The 22,628-nt window shown below is 37.0% G+C and overlaps 3 protein-coding genes across 10 annotated transcripts; 2 read left to right on the top strand and 1 right to left on the bottom strand.

The window, feature by feature from the left end:
• Positions 1-507: 507 nt before the first annotated feature.
• On the top strand, positions 508-4,935 carry LOC112280070 (uncharacterized). Of its 3 annotated transcripts, none has more exons than XM_024515060.3 (7): positions 508-1,141; positions 1,912-2,011; positions 2,226-2,453; positions 2,606-2,728; positions 3,101-3,233; positions 3,544-3,812; positions 4,109-4,246. In XM_024515060.3, the coding sequence occupies exons 1-7, from the start codon at positions 1,019-1,021 to the stop codon at positions 4,120-4,122; spliced, it is 990 nt and encodes a 329-aa protein (XP_024370828.1). In that variant the 5' UTR covers positions 508-1,018; the 3' UTR covers positions 4,123-4,246. The 3 variants fall into 3 exon arrangements, with proteins under 3 accessions (XP_024370828.1, XP_024370825.1, XP_024370827.1); XM_024515057.3 differs by having other exon boundaries at positions 518-1,141; positions 4,216-4,935; XM_024515059.3 differs by having other exon boundaries at positions 523-1,141; positions 2,615-2,728; positions 4,216-4,935.
• On the bottom strand, positions 4,899-7,734 carry LOC112280071 (uncharacterized). Of its 5 annotated transcripts, none has more exons than XM_024515062.3 (3): positions 7,586-7,734; positions 5,727-6,964; positions 4,899-5,553 (listed from the first exon to the last, which is right to left on the bottom strand). In XM_024515062.3, exons 2-3 carry the CDS (start codon positions 6,747-6,749, stop codon positions 5,500-5,502), a joined length of 1,077 nt encoding a protein of 358 aa, XP_024370830.1. In that variant the 5' UTR covers positions 6,750-6,964; positions 7,586-7,734; the 3' UTR covers positions 4,899-5,499. The 5 variants fall into 5 exon arrangements, with proteins under 5 accessions (XP_024370830.1, XP_024370829.1, XP_090104923.1 ...); XM_024515061.3 differs by having other exon boundaries at positions 5,727-6,974; positions 7,586-7,729; XM_090248797.1 differs by having other exon boundaries at positions 5,727-6,974; positions 7,492-7,627.
• Positions 7,735-10,132: 2,398 nt separating this feature from the next.
• Positions 10,133-17,293, top strand: LOC112280049 (uncharacterized). Of its 2 annotated transcripts, XM_024514989.3 has the most exons (16): positions 10,353-10,702; positions 10,994-11,204; positions 11,598-11,670; positions 11,952-11,973; positions 12,210-12,288; positions 12,431-12,463; positions 12,646-12,794; positions 13,172-13,331; positions 13,754-13,994; positions 14,200-14,441; positions 14,649-14,912; positions 15,173-15,283; positions 15,489-15,713; positions 15,975-16,178; positions 16,397-16,573; positions 16,842-17,293. In XM_024514989.3, exons 2-16 carry the CDS (start codon positions 11,100-11,102, stop codon positions 17,073-17,075), a joined length of 2,319 nt encoding a protein of 772 aa, XP_024370757.1. In that variant the 5' UTR covers positions 10,353-10,702; positions 10,994-11,099; the 3' UTR covers positions 17,076-17,293. The 2 variants fall into 2 exon arrangements, with proteins under 2 accessions (XP_024370755.1, XP_024370757.1); XM_024514987.3 differs by having other exon boundaries at positions 10,133-11,204.
• Positions 17,294-22,628: the final 5,335 nt, after the last annotated feature.

Genomic DNA, 22,628 nt, shown 5'->3' with positions numbered 1-22,628 from the left:
AAACTTATGTAGAGTAGTGATATTTGGTCTTGTAAAAATATTTACTTTATATCATTCATAAAATTTGACAAAATTATATAATGAGAAGCAGAAAGTTTTTATTAACATTACTCTTAAGTTGTCAAAATTTAACATCTTTCAAAAAATAATATTTTATTTGTTTGCAATCATCCTTCTTTTATTTTTACAGAATTTTTTCTTATATTTTTATTTTTAAAATATTAAAATTCATATCTTATAATGGAGTAAACTTAGTGTCAACATAATCAATAAACGATTTTCCTGAAATCCTGCTTAAATTAATTCACTAAAGTAGTTTAAAAGAAGTTAGTGTAGATAGAATTTTACTTGTTGGAAAATTTCTCAAAAGTTATTATATGAAAAAACTTATGTAACGTTTGAAAATTAGACTGCTTTTTTTGGTGGTTGACAAGTCTATGTTTCTATCTCATTTCTTCTTTAGGCACAAATTTATTATACAAATTTATTACAATGTATCATGAATCCTCAACTATACAAGCACATAGACAACGTGCTAGATACCAGCTCCTGTTACCACAACCAGCGGGTTTGACGACGGAGGGCGAGATTGTGAAGCTCTAATCCTAAGCGCGGGTTTAGGGTTTTGCGACAAATCCAAGCTCAGGCAATCTGTGAGGCGGTGTCGGCACGCATCGGAATTCGGCATTCGAATGCAATTAGATCAGTTTGAGATCATACAGGAGAGCAGGAATTCATGACCTTCTGACCCTGCAGCTGGTTGATCGGAAGAACCCTATTGCTTCGTCGAAACGGTAAACATCCCAGTTTCTGACGACGTTCGTTTGTTTTCAGAAACCCCGAGAGTGCTGTGTTGTGGTGTTGACACCGCAAGGACTGCCTTGAATATGGAGGAAAGACAAGTAGAAGAAGGGGACCAGAGCGGACAGAAGCAGGAGGGGCGTTGAAATGTGAGTTAGCTGATGACCCCACAAGCGAAGTTTACAACGGGCCACGGTTCAATCCGGCATTGTGCAGAATGCGAATTTTTTCCTGGAACGTGAATGGGTTGCGCACTACCCTCAAGGATGTCGCTGCTTGCCACACTTCGGCCTCGAATTACTTCTGCCAGGTTCTCAATGCCGACATCGTGTGCTTTCAGGTGAGATTCGTGTGCTCTCGTCGCATGTGTGTTTTTTTGTCTCTGTTTTGTAAGTTGATTTCTTATGCCTTTTGTTTTGTTTTGTTTTGTTTTTGACTTTTTCGATTGTGTTTGCCTTGGAGAGTGAACTCTATGCATGTCGGTGTGTCCCACTATGTGCAAATGTACTCTGAAGGTCAAATGTTATACCTAGAATTGTTTGACCTCTGTTCGTTGTGGGTAGACAATGAAACATGGTGTGTCTGCCTATGTTAGTAGTTTGAATGGCAGATCACGTTGTTAGGAAGGTCTCCTATCTTTGTTTTATTACACCAAATTGTATATGATCACGTACATTGTTTTTGCCTTATTGTTCACAAACCTCGGTCCACTGAGCACGAGGGGTTGCGAACATGACATTTTCGCCATTTTTGTACAAAGAGGGACGTTGTTGACACATGATTATGCCCTCTAACTATTCCTTGTTATGGTGCCTTCAACAGATCTGAATAGTGTTTTTGTTGCTGCAATCTCTTTCTTTCTTTTGACTTCGCAAAGCATTGAGATTGCTGGAAAGTCTCAACGTGTAGTAGCTAAATTTGATCATCGGGATTATTCGGACCTGTGGCCTATGTCTTATGAATAGGTCCCCTTTTATATGCGAGTCGAGAATTTCCGTCGCAGATCTGCACTTGCAGAGAGTTTGTCAGTTTCTTTCCTTAATTGTTGACTAGAAATACATCTATTTTTATAATCTTGCCCAGGTTTTTATTGTTGCATTAGTTTTGCAGGAGGCAAAGATACAAGAAGAGAAATTAGAAAAGTGGATCGCATGTGTGGATGGCTACCACTCTCATTGGGCTTTTAGCAGAGAAAAGAAGGGTTATAGTGGTGAGAAAGTACCTGGGAATCCTGAGCACTCATTTCTTCTATTTAGGTGAATTATTCATAGTTAAGCCCTGTAAGGACAGATTCGATGTATATACTACTAATGGTTGTTCAATCCCTCTGGGCATCAAAGCTAAAATATGAAGAACTCGTATTCTTTATCATGTCTAGTTGAAGATTTATTTTCTGGAATTACTGACGGATTGGTGTTTTTCAGGTGTAGTTACGTACGTGAAAGAAGCATTATCACCACTAGACGCGAAGGCAGATTGGCTGGGAGAGAATTCGTCAGCAGAAGACTTGTGTAACGAAGGGCGATTGATGTGCACGGACCATGGAAGCTTTGTGCTGTTAAATGTTTATGTCCCCAATTCAGGTGACGGTGATAAAGGTCGTCCACGTTTGGATTTCAAAATGCGATACTTGAAAGCTCTCGAACAGACATGTAAGTTATGCTGAATATTTTCTTTAACTTTGTACTTCTTTTGATAGGCCACTGTCATTTTCGCTCCATAACACACGTTTAGTTGCCTAGATTCCTTTGTGTCGCCACAATGCGGTCATTCGTTTGCATTTTCGTTTGACTGTGTGCGTTAGTTCACGCAGGTGACGACCTAGTGAGATCAGGCAAACATATTGTGATAGTAGGGGATTTTAATGTTGCACATAAAGATATCGACGTTCATTCTCGATGGAAAGTTGAGGAAATATACAGTCTAGGTGTGTGCTCAAGTTTCTTCTCCTTCTCATCCTTTTTTTAAAATGTTGCTATAGTTTTTATTCTGTGAACATCCTAGTTTGTTTGAGTTGGTCAAGGATCTCATCTCATGCACTGATACGAGATTATACATTATAACCTGTTCCATGCTTTAAACTCAAGTGTTTCATCTTAAAAAATTATTCTGCCCAAGTTTAGCATAGAAGAGCCCCCCTCAAAATCCTTGGTTACCTGAAACATATTTTGCAGAATCCCTACTTCTACCTTCACGTAAGAATATCATCCATTAACAATCCATGAAAAGAAAAGAAAAAATTATCTTCCCATGTTTGATTTCTTATTCTCATAGAGTGTGTTGCTGTTGAGGATTGCAGAAGAGAGAGAATGGCTTGATGGCTTTTTGTCGAGGTACATTGATTTGTATCGGCACTTCCATCCAGATGAAAAAAATATTTTTTCTGTCTGGGATCAGAAATCAGATGCTCGTACTCGTAATGAAGGATTACGGTTAGAAGGGATCACTCTCTCTGTCTGATTATGCAGTTATGATTTTAGATCGCATTTCTACAGCATATGTGATTGGATATTTTAACTTGTAATTCTTTAAGCGTATCAGTGTACAGCTTGCTGTCAATGCTTGGTTAGGAAAGCTATTTACTGAGCTACGTGTGTTTGTTGTTTGAAGTATACAAACGTATTTGAATATCTTCCATCCAGGGTCACTTCGAGTGGGATGCCACACTTGGCAGTCTTACCCATACCGAAGGCTGACTGTTTGGTTTTCTGTTGATTCTGAACCTGCTATTTTGGTACACAGGATTGACTATGCGATTTGTAATGAAGGCTTTTTGACGGAAGTGTTGGAGACTGACATCGTGAAAATGCAAAAGCAATGGAGTGATCACGCTGCTGTGGTGGTGACACTTAAAGAGCAACCGAACCTACCACCCCATCCAGCTCCAGCTTTGAGCTCTTGCAACATGAAACGGTTCATTGCAGATCCTCGTCAAAAGAAACTCACTGCACTCTTCAATAAATGTCCTAATCGTCAAGTTACTACTATTGTGTCCGATAAAATTGTGGAAGGTTTACCTTTGAAACCCTACTTTCATTGATCACTTCAAGAGTCCTTTTAGGTTAAGTTCTAAATGTGACTGAATGGTATTCCAGATGAAACCTCTCGTAAGAACATAATCAATTGTCATGGATGTAACCGTCGTTGTTTTTCTCCGTGTTGTAAAACTCGAACATCTTGTAAGCTTTCTTGGACAACCTTGAGATTCGATATGTCTCATTTAAGTTTAGCTATGAATTGGAGTGCCTCTGCAGTAGTCATGATGTACGCTTTCATTCTTCTAAATGAACGCTTCGTATGCGTCCAGGTACAGTTGTTTGAACAGAATAGGACGACTTAGTAGCTGATGAAACAAAGTTGTAAGTGATTCCATCACGGAAATTTGATTACTGGTTTCTTATGTTGTTTTAATAGACGAAGGCGATGAACTCCACTCGAAATCGGAAATGAGTATAGACGCACTTAGCATGCAGAAGGATGTTACAAGAAAATCGAATACTCCTGTTTGTAAAGAGCATCCGGTTTTTGAAGAGCGAGGTGAGTCTGTAAAAGCTGAGGTTACTCCTGCAACAAGTGCTGTAACTGATAGGGTGGTGGATATTGCTGATCCCACTCGAGAGGCTGTTGAATTACCTGTATATGTCAGCAACAGTGACGCAACAATGAGTACAGATTCTTCGAACAAAGAGAGTACATCTCAAAACAAAGGAAAAAAATTGACTTCGCTTGGGAAAAGAAAGCTTGAAGCTGATACCAAGGGGCTCAACAAGCAACGTAGTGTAGCCTCGTTCTTCAAAGCCGCAAATGCCAAATGAGTCTTGGCAAAGGATGAGATTATGTTGTAGATACTTGAACTGCCGACTGAGACTTCCCATCAGTTAAATTCTATTTTTCTGAAGATTCTAGATGATGGGTTAAGGCATCTGAAGACCTCTTTGTAACATTCAACATCATCACTCACTTGGAGGTAGACAGTGGGTTGAGATTTGCTCTTGAAAGAATTTTGATACAGAAGCTTGTGCCACTGCTGTAACCTTTCATCGTTCTCGCCGATTCTTAATGAATCGTCGCAGGACGACTATTGCAAGAACCACATATCCCAGCGAAATAACAGTTTAGATCAGAATTGAAAAACTGAAATGTACAGTTGCTGATTCATGGTGAGCAACATATTCTTCATCCTCATTTGAATGACAGTAAGAACTATTTTGTTTGTACACCCGACTAAGCCGACGGGCTCTAACTAGGACTCAAATAAACGTATACGAATGCAATTGTCCAAACTATGCGGCACAACACAGGTGTAAAGTCCAAGAATTTTGTGCCTCTATCTCTAATTTCCGGACTGCAAAATGTACTTGAACCTTCCTACGGTAAAGGACTATCAACAGACTCCCAATTTGTTGAACAAATTGACAGACATGAAAGCGAGGTAGAACTAAATGAACCCCTTCTGGGACAAAACGAATCACTACTGAAATATGCAAAGCCCTAATTCTGTACTATTCTAAGGGCACATAAGTTGTAACACAAACAGTATCCTCTCTACCAAGGTGCATCGACCTATCTCAATAATCTGCATCTACTTGATGAAGTCCTCAACTAAATGAACTTCAGCAGACATCTGCACAACATTCGATTGAACAATCAGTGGATTGGGACTGCTAAGTCTACTCAAACCGCCTAAGTCTCCCAATATCATCGCTTTCCAGCAGATTGAAGAGCCATTCTAAGTTTAGAATTTGCCAGTTCCTGCCAGAAAAATGAGAAATGGTAAGTCGCACGAAAGTGTAAGCAGGAAATCCTAGACGACCATAGCAACAAATTATGATGCTTTTGAATGAATCCTTTGGATTGTTACTGTATAAAAACTAGAGTGACACTCGTAAACAAACATTATAGCAGATATGGAAGACGTTTTAAACCTGCTCGAAAATGGCTTCATTGCCTTCACAGACTTGCTTTGCCAACACATCAAGCTTCCTGAGCATGGTCCTGTATAAAGCTTCAAGCTCCCTAACGCTCCCTCCGTCACCTTCTGTTTTGATTAAACAGTGCAATCTATCAACTGAGAAATCTTGGGAGTACATGTCTAGAAGAGATTGATTCACCTTTTTAGCCCCTTCCATTTGTACATCCGCATTTTGAGAAGTCATTGTCAATTTTCTTAAACTCTCGTCGGAGCTCTCACCATCCGAAGCCGAAGTCATCGAAAACCAAGGAAAGGGTGCCACAGGCGCAAAAGAGTCGTATAACCCTCGAAACGCTGGACCGATATTTACAATTTTTACGGAGCGAATTTCAAAGCAGCCAACTCCTCTGGGTTTAGTTCGATACTGGAATGCACGATACTCATGGGTATGTATGGAATTTGTATCACTGGACTCCGTAAAGAGAAAGAAAAGACAAGGAGAAGAATGAGGAATTCCGATTGGCTTCAAATCCTTCCTATTCAGATCACTCTCCTCTCCAAGAAGGCCATTTGAAGAGTTGAGCGTAGGAGAAACCGGGGCATCTTCAGGTACACTAAATTGTGTGTTGCGCAAGTTAGCTGTAACAGTTGATTCTCGCATAGACGGTCTCATGGATGACTCCCTTCGCCCAACAAACCAACCTATAGGAACATCTCCACCCCTGGATTCTCTATCTCCAACCATTTGAGCTAATTTTGCTGCATCGATGCGTCCAGTGGTGTCATAGAAGCTAGCCAGCCCCCCAGAACAAAAATGACCAGTAACAATAGCTGTAGAATCGTGAGAGGTCTGTGGGCCAACATCTTCGTCTACCATTGTTGATGTCGTGTTGCGTTCAACATGACCAAACAGAACACCATCACAATCACCTAACGAGGAATTCACTGCTTGTAACAAGGCTGCAAGAGCTGCACCCGATATTGCAACTCTCTCGACTGGTGTATCACCGTCGGGAGTGGACCTGTCATTGGCCATGCGGTAAGACGACCACTCCACTGCCTGATGATGAAAGTACTTATCCTACACGTCCGCTGCTGTATCCAACCTCCACCGAGGACGACAGAGTGAATCAGCTCTAGAAGATGACCAGATGAAATTGAAAATTCCCCTTATTTGCTAGACTTCAACACCTTTAGGCCGACCAGGTGACTACTTATCATTCATAGCATCAGCTTCAGAATGACGTGTCTCTGCAATATTCTATCCAACAAGAATTTAGTAAAGATGTGAATAAAAAAATATTGTGCAACTCACAGATTGTGATCTCAAACAAAACCATACACCGTTGGTATTCCCTAGAATTCAACAAACTGCTTCAAATCACAACAGCCGCGGCAATAGCAACATTGAAAATTGAGATATAGCTACACACAACAAAAATACTACCTAACCTCACAACACCAATCCACGATCATTCAGTACATATACTACCAACCTAGATGAACATAGTTGCGATTGCCACAAATGCCAAATCGTCTCCAAGGGTCAAAACGCAAGTAATCCACCCATCCATACCTCGTATAATCGGGATTTTCCCAACTAACAATCCTCCAGCCCTCAACTGAACTCCCCAATCCTCCAATACCAACCATCATACATACAAATGAAAAAAGACCCAGACCAAATTAAGCTCTATTACAGCTAACGAACGAGTTGTGACTCCAAACCCACTAAGCAACGATGCAGAGAAGAAACCCAGCGAGGACGGGTCATGTACCAGACGCGGAGGTGCAACTACCAGCTGATGTAAGCAATGAAACGATGAGAATGGTGGGTGGTAGCAAAACGGAGGAGAAGCGTACGCAACGCACCTGCGATGATTGATGGTGTGTGGGATTGCATGAATCGAAGAGGCAATCTCCATGCTCCCCAGCAATGGACCGATCGCGCAAGAGCTCTCGTCATCATCGTTCTCGACGGGACTTCCTGCTCCAGCCAAGCCCTAAATTATTGAGGCCCCGAGCCAGCACTGTCTTGGACTTCGGTGTGAAACCACGGAAATGCAGGCTTCTTTCCGCGGTGTGATGGACCGAATTGACCTGAGACCGTGTTTGTGTGGTTGGGGGAAGTGAAAGCTATGTATTCCATGGCAATGTGAGGTGACAACATTGTTAGTATACTTTAAAGTAACACACACATACACACACACGTCAATATTTATTTATTTATTTATTTATTTTTATTTATATTTATAATTGACCTTTTTTATTTGGTACATTTATTTTATTCCAGGTTTTAAAAAATTGGTTTTAAATATTAAAAATTCATTTGAATAATAAGACTTTTGTGTTTAGTTCTATGTAAGTTATTTTAAAGTCAATTACTGATGTAAAATCTCTTTTTGTAGCTACAAAATTGTAATAATAATTAGGATAAATTGATAATTTTATTTGAAGACAAAGCAATCACGTAATTTAAAGACAATAAAAATAATTTCGCATAAATTAAAACACTGAAAAAACTCAATTTTATTCAACTGAATACTTTAGGCAACCAGAGGGAGTAATGTTTACATATTTATGGTTTTAAGCAAATGTTCAGAGACAGGTGGAAGCATACCAAAAATTATATTTTCATCTTAATTTTTTATTTATGCATTATATTTAGGATGTGAAACTTATCATTAAACCTAAACTTATCTTGAGTTTCAGCAAATTTAAGCAATTTTTTTATGTATGAGTCATTAGCAGCATTGTAATTTGCAAAAGTCAGTTAAGTTGCAAGAGATTTTTAAAGTAGAATCTATTTTATTAGGAGAATTATTTGGTAATTATATTATCAACTTTATGGCAAGTCATTTATATTTTTTATATTGCATAACAATATTGTTGAGCATTTAATAATGCCTAGGCAATGACAAATTGGTCTTCAATTGCAAAAAGTTGTTTTAAAAGTAAATTGTACAAAAAAAAAACATCTTTGGTTACATCTATAATGTTTGTATTTCACAATTTTTTTAACATGTTTACAATTTTCTAAAACCAAAAATTTTACAAAAAGTAATCTTGATTTTTTTTGAATTTTTTTATGAACAACATCTTCTGTTACACAAAATCACTTCCTAATGTTTGAATAAAATAATAAAATATACCATTAAGTTTTTTGGCATCTTAAAAGGAAGTAGGGCCGTAAATATAAAATAAAAGAAAACATAAATAACAACATTCTTCTTTAAAATGATTGCAACTAAATATTTGTCCAAATATTTTCTTACTTCCATAGTCTTAGTTGCACCAAGGATGTGTTCTTGTTCTAAGAGCAATGCTCCAGTTAATTTGCTATAAGGAAAATCTTTGACTAGATCATAAATTAATATGTTACAATAAATTTAATTATTTTTTAAAAGATTTTTTATCCATTTATTCTCTCAAGTTTAATTTGGAATTATAATACATCACATGTTAATCTAAAAGGTAGACTTCCAACTATAATGTATCTGAATAGGTATAAAAATATTAAGATTAAAAATAATAATACTTAATTAAATATATTTTTTAATCTAAATAGATATTTTATAATGATATTCATTTGATATATATATATATATATATATATATAGGGATGTCATAATTATACATACATTTATAATAAATTCCACTTACTACATAGCATTTGTAAATTTTATTTATTTATTTATTTATTTATTTATTTTATCAAATATGTTTGTAACATACTCATGAAGAATAATAACACCTCAAATGAATTATAATTTTTTTATAATTTATGGAATATGTAATAATTTTGGTTCTTCAACACAATTTTAGATACAAAGAGATAACCTTAGATACAAAGGGAGTTTTTACAGAAATATCATCTTTGATTTTAGAGAAAATAAACTAAAGTCGATAAAAACCTATTAATCATTACTTTTGAGTTGGAATTGTGGTAGTTCCAAGTTTTTTACTAAATTGACCTACCCATGATGAAGAATATGATAATCATGATGAATGTGGTTGGTTTTCATTGGTTTCATATCTAGTAGCAGAGAAATGAATATAAAGGTCATTTTCTTTTTTTCATGATGGTTAGGTTAAGTGGATCAATTAGGTAAAATCCTGTGTCTAATTAACATTTCCTTTATTACATATATATATATATATATATATACATCTGTGACCAAAACAAAGGATGCAAAGAGGGTTGGGGGGTGGTGTCAGGCTGCAATGCAAGCACAGGAAGGAGTGACGGGGAAGGCAGGGAGGGACACATGGAGCAAGCAACAATAGCAGCCCGGTGGTTGGTGGTGAAAAGGCGAAGTGCATGAAAGAGAGAAGGGTGGGAGAGAGGAAGGTGCCACTTTGCATGCAAGCAAGCAAACAAACAAGGGTCCTCCTCTTCATCCTCTTCCTCCGGATGCAGGGCAGGGCAAGTGTAACGCAAAAACAGCAACGAACACATGGCGCCATTCATGCTCCACCATCCTCTGGTTTCCAGACGTCTTTCGTCGCGATCCCCATCTTATACATTCCTGCTCATCCTCCATCTCTTCATCCTTCCATCTTGCAGCAGCAGAAGCAGCTCCCTGTAGGATGTGCAAATATTCTGCAGCAGGAGTACCAACATCCCATATCGTGACATTCAGTTCTAGAGTCATACAACATTAGGGGATCATTTCTTAAATTGTTCACATTTCACTGGAAAGCTTGTCTTATTACCGACCTGCTTGAGAATTTGTTTTTTTGTTTTTTGTTTTTTTTCTTTTCTTTTCTTTCTTGTGTCTTGTGTGTTTTTATTTTATTTTATTTTAGGTTTCTTTTCTCCTTGTTGGAGTGGTGTGGACTGGTTGAGCATAAAGCTGGAGTGCGTAATTGGACAAGAGAGCTGAAGGTTGGAGTAGGTCATGAGATTGGAGATTTGTGGATATTGTGAAAAGTTTGTGAGCAATCCGAGGTTTGGTTTTTAAGATTTTTGGAACAAGTTGGAGAGAGGTATTGCCTACTCCTGACTTCAATTGCTATCGAACCCAGATCCTAGAGTTTTTGGGTGATTTTTTTTCAAGGAAGGTTGATTGATTGCGACGGGTATAGTCTTGTGTGGTCGTTTCCTGCACTGTAGCTATTGGTGTGGGAGGTTTGGTTTGTTTTTTGTTTTAGGGTTGCCTCGGCAATGCTGGCCAGGCAAAGCAGCGTGTTGGTATCTCGGCGGATTTATTCATTGCATTCGCAGTGCCCATCATTACAAAAAGATCGTGTTCTTCGTTTATCTTGGTGCGGGGCCAGGTGCTCCGGCTTCAGCCTGCCAACTTCCAAGTTGTTGAGTCTTGGGTGTGGTGGAGCTCAACCAAAGGGCAAGAATATTTGGTTTACATTGAAGTTGAAGGCGAGTATGGCAGGAGGGATAGATGTGGATGGAGGTTCTACGTCGCACAAGCATACTAATCGGCTTGCTAAGGAGCATAGCCCGTACCTCCTCCAACATGCCCATAATCCTGTAAGATTGCTGAATTGGGTTTTTACCTCATCTTGCATGAATTAATTGTTTAAATACTGTTGCTCATTTGTATATGCCGCCAGCTGCTTCCAGTCATTGGGGCTTGGGACTGTAGAATTGACGATCTCACCTTCATTTGATCACAGTATTGATCGGGTCATGAATACTTTGCGACAGAAATTGCTGAATCAAACATTACACTGGTTCCTCCCTATCACCCTAAATACATTACGGGATTTCCTCTGGATGTTAGGACCCAGCTTGTCATTGGCCTGCACCAGGATGCCTCACCTTCGTCAATGCTTAGCAAAATAATTGACGATTATCATGCGTGTCCACAGAGGATAATATTGCAAAAATTGGAAGCATACGACTGACACATGCAGTGTGCAGGTAGATTGGTATCCATGGGGCGAAGAAGCTTTTGCCAAAGCACGAGAAGAGGATAAGCCCATCTTTCTCTCAGGTAGCAGTTTATTCGTCTAAAACATGTTCTTCTGTAATCTGTATGATATGACCTTTTGAACAAATTTGTCAAGGCAGTTGGAAGTAGCGAAATAACTCACATTTTTCTCTCCTTGATCATCAGTCAAACGCACTCTCAGCTGCTCCAATGAACATTATATGAGTTACTTTTTAGAGTTCGTGGTTGCTTGGTCTTAGGTTTGTGTCATCGATTTGATACTATGTATCTAACACTTGTACATGTTTTGTGGTCCACAACTCTTGTGGTTTTTGATACTCAAGTCGGTTACAGCACCTGCCACTGGTACGGTTTTAGCCCGATTATCATCTTCGATGATATGTTGTGTTTACTTGTACTTGAATGTGATAAAGAGTACAATATTGTAGTTTAATCTCGTCAAATTGATTCTTTATTGTGCAGCACACGTTGCAACTAATTTTTGAAAAAACCCGAGCATGCATCTTTTAAACTCACTATTGAAGAGAAGTAGCAGAAGTGTATCTTTCCACCAGTACTGAACTTCTTTCTTTGAACTCCAGGTGCCATGTTATGGAGGTGGAATCATTTGAGAATGAAGAGATCGCTAAGCTCCAGAATGAATGGTTCGTCAATATCAAGGTTAGCTCCTCTATTTCGTACCATGGACAGCATTCATGAGCTGGATTTTGGAAGATGAACTGGCACAATACAGGTGCGGAAGAAAATTGTTGTAGTATCAAGTTTCGTTGGCCTAAATGAACTATTGGTGTTTTTGTCGCAGGTTGATAGAGAAGAACGACCTGATGTAGATAAAGTGCGGTTTGTTCTATCCTCATTACCAGATCTTTTGAATATCAATTGTACCTGTTAACCAGTTAAAAGGAAATAATTCAATCGTCTTTATGTTGAAGGTGGAAGTTTTAAGCTTCATTCCACAATGCTAATTTGCTCACAAACTAAGGTACCTTTTCTGAATTACAAGCACCGTACTTGTAGGTGTATATGACTTACGTGCAAGCTTCACAAGGAGGTGGAGGATGGCCCATGAGTGTGTTCCTGACTCCTGAATTGAAACCTATTGTTGGTGGCACTTATTTCCCTCCAGATGACAAATATGGTCGACCGGGTTTTAAAACTGTGCTGAAGTGAGTATCTTCTCCTCTCGCTTTAATTGTTTGTGTGACAGGTAACACGGAAAATATGAGTGACTTCTATCCTAGGCATTAAATGCTTTAGAACAGTAGGAAATATAATATCGACTATCACCTTCATTCATTAAACTGGTCTTTACGTAGCGTAGGATTGATGGATTCTGTATTATCCAGACTTTTTCTGGAAGCGACAAGATTGCACATCGCTGACTTGAGGTTTAAAAAATGCTAATGGCACTGATTCTACGTGATGAGAAATGTTTTAACGCAACACTTGAACCTGGGCTTACAGGACTTTCAGACATCTGTGTTACACAAATGTATAAAAGATGGATTAAAGCTTTGACGAAAATTTTTATGTCATTTTCCAGACGTGTCCGAGAGGTGTGGGAATCGAAGAAGGACGTGTTAAGAGAATCAGGGAAACAGGTCGTCCAACAACTAGCTGAAGCTACTGCTGCAGTTGCCCCTTCCACAGAGCTCACAGAGAGCAGTGTCCCTGCTCAAGCTGTTACGCTTTGTGCTAATCAGGTCCTTGATTGCTTCTACTTATGAATCCTTAGTCGATGAGTGATCCAGGTTTAGGATTCAATGAGAGACTACCTTTGGATAAGGCGTTTGATAGAGGAAAGAGTTCTAATTTAAGAGGTGTTGGCTTGGTTGCCGTTTTTTGTGTTTTAGTTCTTTCAAAATTAATAATCTTGATCAGTAGCTTCCTTGAGTTCTACTAAGACAGAGGGCCCTTTTTGTGCATGTATTTGCATTTATATATAGAGATCCAATATTCAACTTAATGTTGAAGGCTATTGGTTTTTGTAATTTTAGCCTTTTAAATAAGTTTTTATTTTTTTACCCAGTCATAGGGTCTTATACTTAGATGTCGAGGTTAGAATGAGGTGACATGATCATACATTGAGTTTTTCCGCTGATGTGCGAGGTCTCTGTGGTTGCAGCTTTCCAAGGGATTCGATTCTAAGTTAGGGGGATTCGGAGGAGCTCCAAAATTTCCTCGGCCCGTAGAGGTAGCTCTCATGATGAGGAACTACAAGCGTTTGGAGCAGCAGGGCAAAGAGCAGTATGCCACTAAAGCTCTTGAAATGGCTCTTTTCAGCCTGCAATGTATGGCCAATGGTGGCATGCATGATCATGTTGGAGGAGGATTCCATCGATATAGTGTGGACGAGTATTGGCACGGTACGTCAACTTATTATTTACCCGCTAATCGTGCATCGAGTTGGACTCACTTTATATAATATAGGTTGCGTTTGAAAAGTATTTTTCAGCACACAATTAATTTTTTTTTAATCTAACTGGTGAAAAATGAGTTTCCAAATGTAATTTTAAAAGAAACAACGCGCTAATCCTCGTTTACGTGAATCTGTTGGCTATTCCTTTGCAGTGCCTCATTTTGAGAAGATGCTTTATGACAACGCTCAGCTCGTGAATGTTTACCTCGATGCTTTTGCTGTCAGTAAGGACCTGACATACTCGTATGTCGCTCGGGATGTTCTTGACTATCTTATTCGTGACATGACACATCCTGAAGGAGGAATCTACTCGGCTGAAGATGCAGATAGTGCTGAAACTACAAGCTCCACCAAGAAAAAGGAGGGTTTGTTCTACATCTGGACATTGCAGGAGGTTAGCCTCACCGTTATCTTCATGTTCATCAGTTATTCAGAATTTTCCTCGCTGTATTTCTGTCTTTTTTGTTCGTCCGATTATACATCTGCAGTAGCACATTCGACTTCAGTTTCTCAAAAAATTGGCACTGTATATTTTCGCTTTCCAGTATTGTTCTCAGATGTATACCGCTCGGTTGATAACTGTGCTGAATTTGAACCGTAGATTGAAGAGGTCCTTGGCAAAGAGCAGGCTCAGATGTTCATTGCGTACTACTATGTTAAAGCCGAGGGAAATTGCGACCTTTCACGGATGAGTGATCCCCATGGAGAATTTGGGGGCAAGAATGTGCTCATCAAACGGTCTAATGTTGATATAGCAACCAAGTTTGGGAAAATGCCTGAAGACGTTTCTCAGTACCTAGGTCAGTGCAGGGCTAAGCTCCATGCTTATAGATCTCAGCGGCCTCACCCTCATCTCGATGATAAGGTGATTTTCTCTACTTTCATGTCATCATCTCTCAAGTGATTTGTAATGAGTCTGACAGAATTCTCGACAACTTTATGATCTGATTATGATTGCTTTATCAGTGGCTGGGTGATTGAACCGTTTAGCATATTCTTTACTAGTGAAGCTCCACATTATTTTTCTTTGACCGATCTTGGTGCAGATCTTTGTGTATAGTTTTGGATTACGATGAGGCTTAATCCAATTAAGAACTTATCGCAGCATGTGTTTCTTTCGAGCAGGTGATTGTTGCCTGGAACGGTCTTGCAATATCAGCCTTTGCAAGGGCTTCTCGTATTCTTCTTAACGAACCCTCTGGTGTTCGCTATGAGTTCCCTGTTACTGGGTGTCATGTACGGTTTTCTTCCTCCTGCTCTTTTCTTCAATTGTCCACTTTATATGCAATTTGACTTATTGGGATTGGTACTGCTTTTATTTGAGAAATCAGGTCTTGTAATAATTGCTTACGTTTTCTTTTTGGCATCTCCATAGCTTCACTTATTTTCTGTAAATTTGTTACTGTTATCACGGAGCTGATAATCTTCGCTGGTGGCACAGCCAAAGGAGTACTTGGTAGTTGCTGAGCGTGCAGCACACTTCATAAAATCTAAGCTCTACAATGAGAAAACCAAAAGACTTACTCGTAGTTACCGAAATGGGCCCTCGAAAGCCCCTGGCTTTCTAGATGACTATGCTTTTCTCATTGCTGGACTCCTCGATTTATTTGAGTGTGGGGGTGATTACAAGTGGCTCCAGTGGGCTCTCGAGCTTCAGTCCTCTCAGGTGGCCCGTCTCACTCGATATCGTTTCGTTGTATAGTTTGATGTTATCATCATGCGGTCTGAAGGGGGAAAAATCAGCAGAAAGTGTAGAATGGAATTATTTGGAAGTTCCTACTTGCTAATGTTCGTTGTGCTCGATGCTACTGTCATTGTTATTGGCTGCCATCATGTTGAGGTATTGCCACTGACATTAATAATACATCACATCAATGCTCAATGTTTTTCAGTCTCACTGAGTAGTTCTTTTATCACCATCTATTAGGACGAACAATTTTTGGATAAGGAAGGAGGAGCATATTACATCACTCCAGAGGGCGACCCTTCCATCCTCTTCCGTATGAAGGAGGATTATGATGGTGCAGAACCATCTGGCAATTCTGTCGCAGCCATCAACCTTCTGCGCCTGTCATCCTTGGTCACAGGAGATCTTGCCGAGAGCGTTCACACCACTGCCGAACACCTTCTGGTAACTTTTATCTGTCATAAATATTTTTCAATTCAAGGCCGAGATGTTACTGTGTAGATCATGCATATGCAAGCCTCTCACTGCTCTACCTCACTTAATAAATGCATGGCACAACGTGTAAATGTTATTAGTCACATTAGGTGAATTGCTTGCAAATTGGTCACGATTCGAATGATTAATTAAATCCTCATTATGGATGTTCTGTTGGTTTCATACAGGCTGTTTATGAGCAACGAGTAAAGGAGGTGGCTATGGCTGTGCCTCTTTTATGTTGTGCATTTGATTCATTCAGTGTTGCTGCCAAGCGCCAGATCATCATTGCAGGTGTTCGAAACTCTCCAGACACTGATGCCCTCATGACTGCTTGTCATGCTCCCTTCGATCCTGACAGAAATGTAAGAGCACTCAGATCTTCCCTTGTAATTCATCCTTTATTCTTTCGTTTTTCTTTCTTTTCTTCTTTACTTTTTCTATTTTAAAATTTAAAGTTGAAGTATTTTTCCTCTCATGCTGTTGGGTTTTTCAATGGTATTCTTTTGTCATGCTCTTGATGTTGAGGTGCTTCTGGACTAGCCTAGAGAACGTTGACTGCATTTTTCGGAGTAATGGAGAGGAGTCGGATGTGATTCTCCTCTTGATAAAATAACTGTCATTTTCCTACAGGTCATTCTGATAGATGAATCTAATCCTGAAGAAAGGGATTTCTGGCAATCAGTCAATTCAACCGCGCTTGCAATGGCACGAAAAGCTCAAGATGGAAGAGCACTCGCGTATGTCTGCCAAAACTTCACCTGCCAAGCACCAACTGGAGACCATGTCGCACTTGAACAGCTTTTGCGACAAACATTCACAGGTCCGAAGATTTATTCATTTAAAGCAGGTTTGGTATCAAAGTAAAGGTGTGAAACCTAGTTCTGTACAGGATAAAGACTAATTATAAATAGAATGCAGAACGTCCTTGTTGTCTACGGGTAGCTTATCAACAGCCAGTGAAGCTAGTCAGTATGATTCTTGGCTTCTGGATCACCTCTCAATCTTCAGACTGGTCTTCGAAATCTCACATGTGATAAATCTTTATGACAGATTCTGATCAACTGGTATCGTTTGCTTCTAAACCTGTAGTCCTTGTGTGCAATAGCTTGTTGAGAGGCATTTCAGCTTGCATACAAGCATTTACGAGGCTTGTGTTAACCTGCATTGAAGAACATGTTTCTGGAATCACGTGCGAACACTGTCCGAATCAAATTGTTAGTCAACTGTTACAGAGGTGTCGGCCCACAGGAACATCCAGCTCATGCACACTGAGCTTACGTTAGATTCCCAGATGTCATAAATGATGTTTTTCTATAGGTGGAGCACCATATTCTGAAACAAAATGCTTCTGATTACATTTTGGTAGAAAAGGATATTTTATTCTTAGAATTGGATCCAACTCTCACAGCTGTTCAGCAGGGATTCTTAAGAGGTTTCGGAAGTGCTTTTTCCTGAGACTGACTGAACAGTTGAAGCATGTTTTAGGTAATTGAGTTCTACTGTACTGATTATGCTCTGCACCTGGTCCACTGCAACTTTTCGACAAACTGCGGGTACTGCCGAGCAAATTTGGGCACACCAATTTATGTTCCAAACTCCACATTAAATACATATTTGAATTTGTTATGGCTGTTCATGGGCACTTGTCCTCTTTCAGATTTTGTTCTTTTTGTAGGAAAGTTCATTGCCAAGGGTCCTTTCCAGGATTCTGTGGCTGGATCCAAACATTATTCTTTTCTACGCTTTTTTTTCTTTCCAGATATTTAATGAACTATTCATAATCCAAACACCTGCTGTCTGTATGAACGGCTGCTGTGAACCGTTGACCGCAATGTGCTGGTATTTGTATTCAAGCATGCTTTTTATTCATATTCTACAAGCTTGTTAGTCATCAATTTGACCTTAAAGTGTGCAGTATTGCTGAGGTGGGTGTCACTAATATTTGCATGGAGAATGTGATCTGGAATTTTTAAATTCAGTGTTAAAAATGTACATGTTGAGCTAGATTCCAGTAGATGAGAACTTAAGGAAGAATTTTGTAAAAATTGTAGCTTAAAATCTTTATCATAATCGACTTCATTCTATTGAACAAAAGTATATGAATTTTTACCTTTCCAATAATTTGAGTGATTTCTATGGAAGGAACTACTCTAGTACGGCATTTTAGGTCATATGTTGTTTAGGTAAGGTATAAAATACTTTAAACAATTGAACCAAATGTGCACTTAATGATATTAAATACAACAAAACTGTTTTAATATCCAGTGTAATATTCTTTGTTTGTTGATCATTAAAACTTACTTTTAAAATGCTAATTTTTTAAAAATAAAACAAAGTTGAATGTATATGTATGTATATATATATATATATATATAACAACATCATCTAAAGCTGTTTTAACTACTTATATTTTTGTTATTTGTATTCTTAAAAAAATTTAATTGTTTAAAAATAATTACTAAATTATTTTTGTTACAATTATGTAGTTGTTGTTATTTTGTTTATTAAAAGAAAAAAATAGCTAAAAATAATTTATTTTTCACACTACAGTATAATTAAAGATAGTTTTTAACATAAGATAATTATTATCTACTAGCATAGACTAATTATAATTTTATTTTTATTCTACTAACATAAGATAATTATTATCTACTAGCATAGACTAATTACAATTTTATTTTTATTTTACTAACATAAGATAATTATTATCTACCAGCATAGACTAACATATCAATGTTATTTTTTTAACAATAATTTTAAGTTATAAAAATTTATTTCATTTTACATAAATTTTAGATTATAATTGGCTTCATTTATACTTAGTTCATAAATAAATTAAAAAATATTTTATAAGGAGCTTTAATACTGGTTTGACAAGACATCTTCTATGATTGTACAACAAAGATATTTTGTAGATAGGTATCTATACAACAATCTATCTATAGAATCTTTTAAAACTACTATTACTAAAATCTTTATTATTATTATTATTATTATTTTAATTATTTAGTTCATACACCATAATAGTTTTTGCTAATGCCATCACAAACTACTCTAAACTTAAGTTGCACACCACAATGTATTTTATGGCACACTTACAATACACATCACAATAGATAAAGTGCACATTGTTTATAAATGTATGTTTTGATGTTCCATAAAATGCAATGTGATATGTATCACAAGTTTAGCATAACTTGTTGTGATATTAGTAAAAATTGTAATGACATGTGATGGATGGCAAATTGTGGTGATATCAACAACACCATTTTTTATTATAACATTTTTACAAAGTGTTAGTATATGACAAAGAGGACCTAAAAAAAGGTAGGAAAGAATACTCAATAAAAAGCTACATAAGAAGAGAAGAAAAATAAATAAGTGAAAAGCTTCAACTAGAGAGTCTCTTTAGTACAACTTTTGATAAGAAACAAATGCCATTGTCCAACAATTTGCACATGATGTACATTAAGTTTGAATAGTTTATTTTTTATTTTTTTATATTTTACTCTTTCATTTCGTATAAAAATACATTTTTTAGAAAATAAACATTGTAATTAAAAATAGAATCATTTATTATGAACATTGTACCTTTTAAAAAAATATTATTTTGGTAGAATTAAATGTGCTTTAAATTCAAACCTGCTTCAATCAGTGAACAAAAAGACACATAAGTCAAACTTATAAACTTGCAAAGCTGTTCACGTGTTAAAATTTGACAAAAAGTTGCAAGTGCCTCAATATTAGTATTTTTTCAATAAGATTAAAAATAACATCATAATGATACTCTCAACTCTCACCTTTTACAAACCACATATGTTTACTACTTTAACAAAAATAATCACCTAATAAATGTAAAACTCACACCCACTATATATACATATATATATATATATATATATATATATGGGATATCAATTACTGGGAAATGGGTCACGATCATTCCTGCTACACAATTTTATTGTGGAGGGATGCCCATTTGCACTGTATCATTTACAATACATGGGATGTCATGCGTTGCCAAATACAAAAATTTCATGTAATATAACTTCCTGTCCCTGACGCTCAAATTGACCATATACCCACTTTATATGCTCTAGAAACTTTCTTCACCTTGCATGGCTCTATCTTTTCAAAGGACCATATTCATTCATTAATAGCAAAGGGGTATACCATTTTACGGTTCAATTTCTTTTTAAATTATTAAAAAAACATACAAAAGAATACCAAAGTCAACAATGCAAGTACAATGACTATTTTATTTTTTCTAATATTTTGTACTCATGTTGGGTATCCAAAGTCCACCTGAGATAGTCACCCACTTGATTTTACCAGCAAAGCCACATCCTTCCAGGAATAAGAAATAAAAATTTTAAAAAAATCTTATATGATAGTGATGAAAGTGCACTTGACACGTAATTTTTTTTTTCAAAAAATATATTTTAGGAAGAAAAGAAAAGAAAAATAAAAGTAGTGGGTTGTAGTGTGCAATGCCGATAAGCTTTGGCTCAAACTGGAGGCCACAGGAAGATTCTATCATGTAGCCTTACACAAGAAAAATATATATATTTAGGATTATTGGTTAGAAATGTTATCCATTCCTTTCTTTTCCGTACACTCTTTGCAAGCTAATACAAGAGAAATAAAAGCCCATAACCTTGCTTCTCCTAATTATTCCTGATAAACCTTCTCCCATTTGGGTGGTGGTAGTATTACAATCTAAGTATCTCTAACCTTTTTTTTTTTTTTTTTTTTTAATTTATTTATTATGCATTTTGTGACTCATTCCTTGAATATGAGACCCTTTTATATGATAATCTGCATGGCATTGTGATGCTGATGTGGAGAGATAAAAGCAAGGATATGTCCCTTCTCCAATCATTGGAGACTTGTTCCTTTGTTGTCTTTTGACTTTGCCCACATGCTTCTATTTTGCATGTTCCGATAACTTTCATTGTGTGGGAGGATGTGAGCATGTTACTCATTGTAGCAAAGATGTGAAGCTTACCCATGTTGTAAAATTACTACTTTTGGGATTGATATTGCGTTTTTTGAAATGGTCCAAATAAATAAAGTAAAATATTACATAAATTAGTGAAATCAAATATGATCATAGTAGCAACTGTGAGCTAAAACTCAATTTGGATTCTGATATTGCATTTCATGCAATGAAAGAGCAGTTTATTACATATTTGACATATTCACAGACATCCAGTTTATTACAGGGACTAATCCTGTCGCTGTTGGTATACATTACTAAAAACTTTAATAAGATTAATTAAATGAAAACATTTCATAGTAAATGCTATGGTGTGGTTTGCGATGATCTCAGGCATCCAAAGGATAGCAGATTGGCACTGTGACAAATGCAGTTCTAATCCCAATAGTGTGTTTTTTTTTTTTTTTTTTTTTTAATCTTATTTGATGAACACAAACACGGAGATAACAACACTTAGACGTTCCCAAAAAAATAATCAAAAACAGCAAAATACAACTTCTTTTGTGAGCAAACAACACCAACCTTGGTCATTTTTTTCTATGTATATCAGCTGAGGTTATAGTTTATAATACATAGTTTTTTATATCTGCCGTAGTAGGTATCTCTACTTGCAAACCAGATATTTTTGGAAAGAAGATGATGAGTGAAATGAAGCAACAAGTGGGTCAGGCCCACTTCAAATGTCTGACCCCTCAAGGTAGGATGTTTGTTTGTGTTCTTTGGTTTGATTATTTTTGTAATTTTGTTTCCTACATCAAGGACAAATGGTGGATTCCACATATTATAGTTCCAATTATCTATTCATAGAGCGAGAAAATAAAATAAAATAAAAAAAATAAAAGGGTAGAAGAAGAAGAAGAATAAAGAGGCTCATGGGCTCCTTTGCACTTTTGCCATTAAATTCTCATCATGTTATTATTTCCCACATTATTTTGTTATTAAATTAATGTATCATGCCCTTGAACCAACTTGAAGACTTTATTTATACCACCCTTGCACAAACCCAAAACCGCCAATTTTTCTTGTGAAAGATTCTAAATACATTCCAAATCCACCAATGATTGGCAAACTTTATGAAGAGGAAGAGTGTGATTCAATGTGATGGAAGTGCATTGTTTTGCTCAAGTCTACGACTTGATTGAGGGATAAAACACAAACAACGCTTTGAATTTTTTTATCAATTCAACCACTACAATGATTTAATTTAATTTAATTTATTTTTTTTTTAGAGCACATCAAAACCTTATTTTTCCACCCAATACAATTTTTTTTCAAAAAAACATCCCCTCAAGATAGCTGAAAAACCTTAAGTTGACAGTTTAAGATACTCCAACATTATTAGTTTATTTTTTGCATGTTAGTAATTTTTTTTATGTTTTATGTTTTTTTTTTTTTTTTTTTTTTTTATCTTGATCCCA

The sequence above is a fragment of the Physcomitrium patens genome, chromosome 3, assembly GCF_059467195.1.
Source record: "Physcomitrium patens ecotype Gransden chromosome 3, ASM5946719v1, whole genome shotgun sequence".
Classification (NCBI taxonomy): Eukaryota; Viridiplantae; Streptophyta; class Bryopsida; order Funariales; family Funariaceae; genus Physcomitrium; species Physcomitrium patens.
This window is presented reverse-complemented; position numbering and strand designations above follow the sequence as displayed.